The sequence below is a fragment of the Limulus polyphemus genome, unplaced genomic scaffold (genome assembly GCF_000517525.1).
Source record: "Limulus polyphemus unplaced genomic scaffold, Limulus_polyphemus-2.1.2 Scaffold712, whole genome shotgun sequence".
In the NCBI taxonomy this organism is placed as follows: Eukaryota; Metazoa; Arthropoda; class Merostomata; order Xiphosura; family Limulidae; genus Limulus; species Limulus polyphemus.
In genome coordinates this window covers 28,161-39,274 of record NW_013666322.1, presented here as the reverse complement: position 1 = coordinate 39,274, position 11,114 = coordinate 28,161, and the positions used below count along the sequence as shown (strand labels likewise).

Below are 11,114 nucleotides of genomic sequence, written 5' to 3'. Positions count from 1 at the left end.
TTGAATTACTAACCATAGGAAAAACAAGAGCCAGCAGCAACCTACTGCCACAAGTTTTTTTTTTCTGGCTCTTTGAACCAAATAATGAGATTGACTGTCACTTTATAATGTAGTCACAGAAGGCAAGTGTGGAGTATTCAGTGGCATCATGTCTGGAACTCCAAACATTTCAATTTGCAGCCCACATGTTAACCACTATGCTATACCCAGCCATTCAGTAATAAGGAGAATAATAGTTATGAGATACTACAGAATTGTATTGAATAAAGTACAGAATAGGTTAACTATGATTGAAATTTCTGTCAGTAAGGCTTAATATGTCTGAGTAAAACCAATATTATATTTTGTAACTTGCGTGTGCTGAAACAGACAAAAAGTGAACACAATAGTATTTTAAAGGACTGATAAGACTGGCATATACATACGGTGAAAGTGTTGCTCCTATGGCTAAACCGAATCTTGTACAAAGTGCTTGGGGTATAACCCTATTAAAGAATAAATCAAATTAATTATATATTATACTAACAAGATTATATTTAATTTGAAATCATTAAAATAATACAGTAATTAAAACTATTTAAACTACTGACTCAATACAAAACTGAAACTTCACAACATATTAAAACAGAATCACTTGAAGTATGAAGAGGATTCAAAAGGACAGCATTTAAATATAATAGCTAGCTAAGCTAAGTCAAAATGTGGAACAATTTTTGAAACTTTGAGAAAAGTATATGAAGTAAAAAATCAACACTTATAGTTTTCAAACACCTTCCAAACAAAGTTCATGGAATTGTAGGACCACTTATCTCCTTTCATATCCGAAGACGAAGCACTAGTATACAGCATTCACTTTAGTTTTTTTTTTTTCATTAGGCCCTAGGACAGACAACCATAAATATTTTCAGTTGCAGCCTTCCCACTCAAAAATAATGATACCAGTTTGTGTTATATTTCAGATATTCATACAAGGATAGTCAAAAATTATCTTTCCTAGCTATTCATAATTTGAACTGATAAGCTAGAAAGAAGGTAGCTTTACAACATCACCCATCACCAACTCTTGGGCTACTCTTATCTGACTAAAAAGTGGGATTTGACCATCACCTTTACAATGTACACACTCATGGCCCCAAAGTACAGGCCTCAATACATTTTGTTTTTTGTGGTAACATGACTCAAATGATGGACCAATAGATCCATCCCAACGATAAAAGAGATAGTTGATAAAATAGGTTCCTCAAGAATCTAGCTGTTACTAACCAAGTAGTTACATGCATTCAAGTTAGCATATTGATTTGGTAAATTTACATTTACTTGCAATTGCTCAATGGCAATCATGATAAACTTCAGTTAAACATGCAGGTAATGTGTCATATAACAAAACTATAGAAACTGATGATACTTGTTTTAAGTCCTGGAGAAATTTTATTCATAAAATATTCCTATTAACCCATTCACTGAAGCTGGTACATAGATTTCTTAGTGCATTGGAAAATATACATCCCAGCCACAGTTAAAGGTTCAATGCAAATGCTGTATATAGGATTTATTTGTCAAAACAGTTGTATTTTTATAATATTCAGAGAAAGAGAGCTTCATGTAGTTAATTAAAATCACTTATAAAGAAATGGCACAATGTTTAACTGTAAATTTTTAAGTTTTAACACTTACTACAAGAAACACAGAGTAAAAAAGCAACAAATAAAGGATTAGCAGAATGTTCATGTTCATTTTATTATTAATACAAATACTACCAACAGCTTACATAAAAAATCTAAACAGAACCCACTGTGCATATGACTAATGTTAATTCGTAATATTTTTTAAAATTTCAACATATTTACATATAAATCACTTAATTTTGCTGCCATTTTTTATTTTAATAAATGAAGTGAAATACAAGTGATTGTCAAACCCTAATTACTATATAAAAATTAATACTACTTTACCCACTTTTAACAACTGTGCTTAATAACAAGTATTAGAACTAGGTAGATTAAATAATCTTTAAAATGGAACAATAAATCCTAATCTGGTACCTTATTATGGCATTGCATATTCTGCAAAACTTTAGACTTAATATCATTCATTTAAAACTACAAACATATCAACCAGTAAGTGACAGCAAAACCTGGAATAATGATGTGACCAACAGGTCATACTTTCTTAACAAAAAGAAATACATTGAATAAGTAGAGTTGTTTAAACATTTGTTTAACAACAAGTTAAAGCTTGGAATGGTCTATTCTTTCATTGGTGTGTGTGTCTATGAGCCAGACTAGTTGCAGAGAATTCCACTCTCATCAGTGACCCTGAACACTATCACCAATGAAATATCAGACCAAACCAAGCCTTCATACTAGTGAGGTATCCAAAATCAAACTGGTGTATTTACATGTTTTACACTCACTAAAAAGAAACCTATCATTCTATAGGTGTTTGAAGAACTTGTAGCAATCCGCCACAATTTAATTCTTTGTATTGTTATCTGACACTGGGCAGAATGATAGGTTTCTTTTTAGTGAGTGTAAAACTCGTAAATACACCAGTTTGATTTAAGAAATACATAGTTTCATTCACAAATTTTTCTAAAACAACTTTATGAGGGTAAAAGCTATCAACATAAACCATACTATATAATATAATAAACTTCAAATTAATTCAAACATTTTTTACTTTTATAAACCTGTGCCAAAAAAGCTCTATACACACTGAAAGGTACCCTTACTGTTATTTTCAAGCTGAAAAATTCAATGTGAATCCAAGCCATCCTGTTTACAGGTAATTTTAACTAACAATGTCTTTTCCATGTCTTTTGAAACTTGAACAGTATTTATAAATATTTTTCACTTTCACATACATGTTCCATAGTACAGAAAAATATTTGTTGTAAAATTTTATAATAACATACTCTCCAACTAAAAGCACAGCTGTAACTGAAACAACAACAGCAGTGATTGGATTGGAAACTCTATCCAGAAACAAGGGCATAGCTTCAACTGCTGCAGCATTCCCAAAAATCAAGGTGACCAATAGAAGATGGTGTTTTTCAACAAGTGGAATGATTGTGTGAGCATTTTTCTTCTCCTGGGGTTTACCTTCTCTCTCCAGAACTCGTAAACTTGTAATATCCATAGAAAGGAGACCCATAGTCAGTCCTGACATCAGCCCTATTATGCAGAGATGGAAACTAAGCCAATTCTTCAAAATGAATAAGCAAGATTGCATTAACTAGTACAAGTTTATCTGTTGTTACATACACTTTAATTCCTCCTAATGCCTATCAATACTTGACCTTCTTATCCCACTAACAATCATTTACAGAATTTTACTCCCAGGCAATGATCATAAATCAAAAATGACTTTCCAACTAAAGATATTTTACTTTTGATATAAAAGTGTTACACTAAAAATAATACTATAGTATACAGCATGGCCTTACATTATTGATAGTTTACTCTGTAGTTGTATCCACATTTTTTTATCCTTAATAATAACATTTTGATATTTTTTTTTTCTGATTTTAATCACTAGTATATTTGAAAAACACTAAAATTCTATCTTTTCTCTTTCTAGTGTGTATGTATTGTACATCATAAAAACATAAAGTTACACTAAATTTGATCAAGATCGTAATGAATTAGAAAGAAGAGCTTATGAGTGAGCAAAGTCACAGAAGATTATTCAACCCATTGACACAACCGACCCAAACTAAATGTAGCTTTTCACATCCATATAACTATTAGGTAAGTTTAAATGAATTCAAACTAACATACACATTACATGAAACATTTTAAAAAGTTTTCATTAAACCTTAGCGAAAAATATCTTGGATTGTTTTTAATTTAGCTAGATGGGATGATGAGAGGTGAAATGATCAGAATCTCCAGTTTTCAGCTGATTAACAAACTAACCAACATGATTAATGTTGATTAGTTGATTTATGGTGAACAAAACTATTCATTGAATAAAGTTTTTAAGAGAAAAAATAGAGCAAATTGACAAGGGTGAGAAAGAGATATTTGTATGTGTGTCATCCGAGATAGTTTGGTTAACGTTGAGATTTTTTTACCTTAAGGGAGTGCATCAATTTCTTTTGATGGTAGTGATATAGAAGCTAAAAATTATTATTTTTACATTAATACTAGAAGTCTTTGCAGTCACTTTACAGAATTAGGAGCTTTAAGTGATAATCAGTATGTTATAATGACTAAAATTCATGAATTTCACCTTTACATAACTAGTGTTGAATATATCTTTTGTTAAATGTAATCAGATAAATGCTTCTAAAGTTTTGTGCATGTATTCTTCATGTAATATGACATTCTTGCTAAAAAATATCCAAAAGTCATAAATATGTACTAATTCATTTACTTAGGTAAAGGTTGCACATGCCAACAGCTAGAATATTTTTATCATCACTTTGATCCTGTGTCTGGCCATTCCTAGAGAAGGTCAAGCCCATCTCAAGGTGTGGCACAGATATTTGTACAAATTGGTACATAAAAGCATTTTTCTCCACTTCAAATGTTGTTTGCAGAAGTCAATGATGTACAAAGCATTAGATTCTAGTAAAACACATGAATGTTTTCTTTGATTTTGGCAGCAAATAGAATTATTCTAGTCTATCTTGTGGACACATATAGAATATCTTTTGTCTTGTGTGAGATGTTCTTAGAACTCTTTTCAACTCCAGTAGACAGTATAATTAATAAAGAACAAAAAGGCTGTCCAGTCTGGTAAATAGACATTATTCACTTGTGAATAGATTTTCTTTACTTGTTTACTTGCATTTGTGTATTTCTTGATTTTGTGTCCATGCTCAATTTATTCTTTGTTCCAACATCTACACTTTGTGAGTGCTTTTAAAATTATCTGCTGGATTTCACTGGACTTGGATACTAGAATGTTAAATGTGATTGGTATTACAGAATCTTGGTAAAATGAAGATGTTTTAGTAAGCCTAAAGGTCTTTCATAAAGACTGTGTAAATAAAAAAATGGAGCAATAATTTTGTTTGTTAGTAATAAGCTGAAATTTATGATAGAAATAATAACACTGCAGTGAAATGTGTCTAAGTTCAATTTCCTCATACAAAGGGAAGAATTTTACATACTGCCATTTTATACAAGTTATTATATCACGTGGTTGACAATCAGAGGAATATGTACAGACAGACTAGTTATTCATAAAACAGAAAGAGGTTTATCGTTACAGAAGATTAATTTGTGTTTTCAACATGAGGATGAAAATCGTGAGGTTGGGTGGGATTGTATTAAAACTTATTTTGAAAGATCCTACTATGGAAGATGCTATTTTGGATCCTGTTCTTAATACTAAGGCAGTTACAATAGAAATTTAGTTATACATGATCTTAAGCAATCATAAAATACCTTTGATGTTTTTGTTCAAACCAATTGTACAGTTAATGAGTTACATCCCAGATTTTACAGTAAAGTTAACTACTAAAAACTGTGAAAAATTAAGAAAAAGATAAGGTAACAGATTTGAATGGGAGAAATAATGATAAGTCTTAGAATGTTTCTGTATGTTTGATCAAGCTAAAAGAAAGCAAAGGTATTCTCCAAACATTAATATTCAAGGCCAAAACGTTTTCTTAAATATCATACAAACAATTCACATATAAAATGAACAATACTGTGTTTTGCAATATAAGAATAATAAAAAAAGGCTATGGGTGATCTAACTAGTGTTGTAAGATTCAGGTAAAGTGACATCCTATAGGTAATGATAGGTAGACAAGTAGACAAAAAAGAAAAATATTTATTCACAAACAGTGTTGGTTAAGAAATGGCTGACAAATGAGAAAACTGCAACTTACACCAACTTCTACAAGTATCTCTTTCACTTCTTGTATAAGCTGCTATAGGATAGGCATTACTAAATGTAACCTTTAGCAAAGCAAAGAAACTGGTATATGTTTCTAACCTGTGAAAATGCAGTTTACATAAGTATCATTAAGTGCAGAACACAGACACAAAAAATTTGAAAAATCACCTGAGATACCTTACTACAGATATATTCTAAACTACTTACAATAGGTTAAGATTAATATTTACTTCAATAATGACAATGTATCCAAAATTATTAAAGGAAATTTTAACATTCATGCAGCTGGGTTTTTATTGTGATCAATTTTGAGAGCAGGAGGATGAGAGGTTATATATTTAATATTTTGAAAGATCATATTTCTCTAACAAGATGCCAAATCTGTAGAGCTAAGCAATTAACTCTATTACCTGAGAGCCTGAATTATATCAATTAGTGTCATATAAAATTATGATTAAATTGATTAATGTCATGAAAATAATCAATTAACTGAAATCAATTCTTCCAATTATTATTTCTGACTATTCAAGCTATTCAAGTAACCAAACTTTTGCCATTAGGATTTCTCATTATTATCTTTGATTAATTCAAATTTATTTAGCTTAATTGATTGGTGTCACAACGTACGAAAATAATCAATTAATAGAAATTAGCTTTTCCCATTTTGAATGTTTTTGATTATTCCAACTATCCAAGTCTCATATAAGTATAATAAACTAGTTGAATTTGATCAATTAATAATCCCATGACTGAAATATTGTCAAATTCCACTAATTATCCAACTCTAAAAATCTGTGGAACAAACTACTACCTAAATTGGTAGAAACTACTGACTGAAACTTTATAGAAGTAAAATAAAAGGGTTGATGAATATTTTTTGTGCTAAAATCTGGATTTAGTGATTAGTTTTCTTTTTGTAGAAGAAGGATGGGAGTGCAGACATCTTTGGTGACCCAAAAGCCCTTTGATGCTCCGTAATTTCTTGATTCAAAAGTACTAAAGGGGTCTTACATTAATGGCAATAGTTGATCATACATTAAATTATTTTATTAATGTTTTTACTAATCAATAATCAAAAGGAAGAAATTCTTAAAGTGACCAATCTCTTTAAAAGTAGAAAGGATTTTTTTTAAACTTCTATTTACATAAAAGCATATTTTTAGAAAAGGTTGGAAACTTCTTGTAAATAAAAGTTCCTTAACATGACATATTTTATCTTAAAAACCTTAACAACAAATAAAGTGGGAACTATAACTTTTATATTTCAGAACTCTCTTGAAATCTGAGAAATTTTTGATGCTTGAAACATTGCAAATATGATACAGCTTTAAATTAAAATTTAAGTAGGATCCATACAACTGCAGGTCAATTAGTATGACTTACATTTATAGAAAGTTCTGTTTTCAAAACCCATTTATAAAAGTATTTGTAAAATTGACACTTAATTAGTGGTCTCTCACCATGTTTAGAATTTTTTTCTCTACCTTACCAATATATTGGAGTTTATGATGGGACCTCCATGTTGTTTACCCCAATTTTCAGAAAGTCTCTGATAAGTTGGCTCACAAGTGCATTTAATGACTTGGACATATATGAAACTTATGAGAAAAAAATAGTGGGCAAAAAAGTAAATTTAATGATACAGAGAAAAAAGCAATGTTCAATGGTTAGTTCACTATCTAGGAAAATGTGCCTAGTAGGGTCACACACGAGTCTATTTTGAAATTTGCTTTATTATTGTTCATGTTAGTGATTTTGACAACCTTTGGACAGAACTTACTTCTACATAAATCTGTTGATGTTGAAAATGTATGAAAAATTGCAAAATACTTTTTGTGTGAGAAGAGCATTTGTACTGTGATAATTTAATCACAAAGATGTGTTAGGTTTTCATCGAATCTTTAAGTTCTCTTCTAAATGTTTAGCAATAGTGAAAAGATCAGAGTTCTTGGTCCTATTCATAGATTTTCAAGAAAAATATTATTGTATTATTTGACAAGAATAACTCAGCCTGGATATGGCTGCACCTTTTTTTTTCGTTTATTACTGATTTGACAACTGACTACTTTTATGCTTTCTATTGTAGTTAATATGCTTCATAGGTACAGTGAATGAGAGTAACGGCTCACAAAGACAGCAAATATGGCATGCTCCTTTCTTTCGTTTTTTGTGTTCATCACATACTCTGTCAGTTACTACTGTTTCCATGCTTCATGGTATCCGATTGAAAATCTGAAAGCTGTGTTGAAATCAGCTTAGTTAATGTAGCTAAACTGTTTACTAATAATTACTACAGCACCTTAAATGCTTTTTCAATTATATGTTTCATAATTTTTTTCGGACACATTATTTGTAAAATACCCTACTTTTTTGCAGCTGCAGGTCTTAAATATTTGGGATAACAAGCTTAAGCTGTGGGAACCTACATATTGACTTGTTTTTTTTGACAGAAGTGTTTTTGATTGGAGTTAACTGTAAACTTGTGAAATGGTTTGCCTATTGAAGTGGTTGTTCATACTGAAAATTTTAATTGTTTAAAATTTCATTTAAGGAGAACAAGAAAGTAATGAACTGTATCCAAGTAGGATTTTAAAGTATACAAACAGCATGTATACTTTTACCTTTTAGGATTAATATGAATTTCTAACATATACTTACCTCTGTAATACTGATAACCTTTCCTTGTTAAGTTGTTTATAAGCTGCTAACAACCATGTGACTCAAAGTTCTAAATATCCTTGATAAAATGCAGAGCATGTATCAACTTACCCAGAACTTTCCCCACTCACATCTTTCTCATATGCAGGTCTGTATGGGGTGGAATAAAAGATGAACCTGCAGTATTAAACTTTTGACTCACCTAAAAATGAAGATAAGCAAGAGTAGTGGAAGAGAAGGAAATTCCCTGAGATAACTGAGAAGCAAGATTCCATTGGAGGTGTTGCATGTAAGTGGGCAGGTAATTTGAAGCCATCATCCCCCAAGCAGAAAGGATGATATTAACAGTAGGCATTGAAAAAATATTATGAACACAATAGTCCCAGGTTTGCAACACCATAGAGGATGGTTGAATAACTATCTATACGTGTTCATCCCAAATCCCAGAAGTACCAAATACTGTGTTCATCTGGTATGAGATTTAGAAGTTTGGATAACCCACCGAAGAGATTGAACTAGCTGGATAGTCAACTGAGTTGGAATGAATGGGCAGAAGAGTTAGAATAAACCAAAAAGTTGACATCAAGTGGAAAAAAACAAAAAAACAGACTACTAAAAAATAAAGTTAAATTTTCCTAAACTGAAAATGCATTTCCAATAGATACTGACCTCTTCTTACAAAAGGCTTTTCTTGACTTATACTACCCTCTATTGGTGCAAATTTTCACTCACCACCAGCCTTGATACTCCCATTTACCCTCACATATGTTAATGTGAAGTTCAAAATAATTCTTTTCATCTACTTAAGAACATGTCTAACTTAAATTAAAAGCAATCTAGTTTCAATAATTTCCTAAAACTCTCTCACCACTTTTTAACTCATTATACTAATTTACTAACAATATTCTTGTCTCTTCTGAAATATAGGAACTGAAATTTCATTTCTTTTTATTCAACATGTAGTAACACATCAAACCTAATTATGCAAGGATAATTCTTCTTCAAATACTCCTAAACTTCATCTCTTGAAACCATGTCCTCAGAGTGATTAACAATGTAAGACTGCATGCTAGATCACTTGCTGTTTGGTAAAAATATTTCTGAATTATTTCAAAAAAATTCTCTCCCTTACTACTTGACTTTATACAATCTCAATCAATCATTCCAAAATTAAAGTCTCCCATGATCATTGTTCTTATTAGTAGCAACCTTGATCTCATTATCTCTCATTTCCCTCTTCTTCCAATCAGATGGTTTCAACAATTGCTAATTTAACACTTTTTACACTTAAAACCCCTGATTGTAAACCACATAAATTCAATTTATTGACTACTATTTATGTCTTCATTTCCATCAGAATACAGTTCATCCCTTAAACCAACCAACCCCCTCTTTTAAAGTCTACATAAGTTTTAAATAATTAGTAACCTGAAACTTGAAATTAATACTTCTTATTAATATTTTCCAATCTAAACAAGTTTCAGTAACTCCTAATACATCACAGTTTTTCATTTCAACTTCAGCCCTAAACTAATCTGTTTAGTTCCAGATATTCCTAACATTTAAATAGTAGTAACTGAGGTTATTTTAAAATCTGACAGACTTATCTTTAAAAATATTTAACTTAGTATGCTCCAAATCTTTATATAACTACCTCATTACCTTAGCTATTCTATTAATGATCATATCCTGGAATAAAAAGGATGGGTTTAAAGTTATTTCTCACAACATTGGGCGGCAAGGAACATTAAGTACTGTTACACCTCCGTTCGTTAGTTAATTTTTGTATAATTTCTTTCCGAAGAAACTTTACCGATACAAGTCCTGTCTTAAATAAAACTGGTTTATTCTTTCTGAATACAACTTTGCGATACACTTAATTTCCACAGTCGCGCTATAACAAACGCTATAATTCACAACGAACGTCTCATGTGCTCAACAATACATCACTCTCTGTCCGCAGTTCAATTACACATTACGTTGATGCCGTCACATCTTGACCGTCTTATATATAAAAGAATACCGAAATTAAGTAACCTTCCGAGGATTCACAAAGCTTTGAGAATATGACGTCTTACTAGCGTCACGTGACCTCCGCTGTCGTAACAGTACTTATAATTTGTAAGTTAATTTGTTTATTTGCAGTTTCTCTAGCTCCATCACCACTATGCAAGTTTAAGATTGAATTGGCTTTAATTCTCTCGCTACAGGTAGGTTAGAGTAGGCATACCATGACCTTTTAGTTTAATTAAACTTTTATGTAATTACTCTATTATCTATGTATACAAATAAACTTGACAACAAAATGTAGTTAACAAATCCAATTTTAATATTATATGAGTTTTAAGTTCTTGATCTTAAACGGAAATATTTAAAAAATCTTAATCTTTCCTAGTATGAGAATCGTGATATTTCTTCTCTAGATCTTCTCCCTTTTCTAATTTATTTACCACCCCTCTCTGAAGCACAGAATTTAATGCAACTTACTCATTATTACAGCCTTAAATCTTTTTTGTTTATGAGTAATAAACTAGAAAATCAGACCCACTTGCCACACCTACTTGTCACATCTTCTTTCTCACAATTGATAATAGTCGTCTCTG

At 30.8% G+C, this 11,114-nt stretch overlaps 1 protein-coding gene across 1 annotated transcript in view; it reads right to left on the bottom strand.

The window, feature by feature from the left end:
* Positions 1-337: 337 nt before the first annotated feature.
* Positions 338-11,114, bottom strand: part of LOC106460113 (DUF21 domain-containing protein At4g33700-like) — a 37,300-nt gene continuing 26,523 nt past the window's right edge. The window contains exons 3-4 of the mRNA XM_013919796.2: positions 2,915-3,173; positions 338-485 (exon numbers count right to left, since the gene is read on the bottom strand). Coding sequence (XP_013775250.1) covers positions 338-485; positions 2,915-3,173 — 407 coding nt within the window. The remainder of the gene's footprint in view (positions 486-2,914; positions 3,174-11,114) is intronic.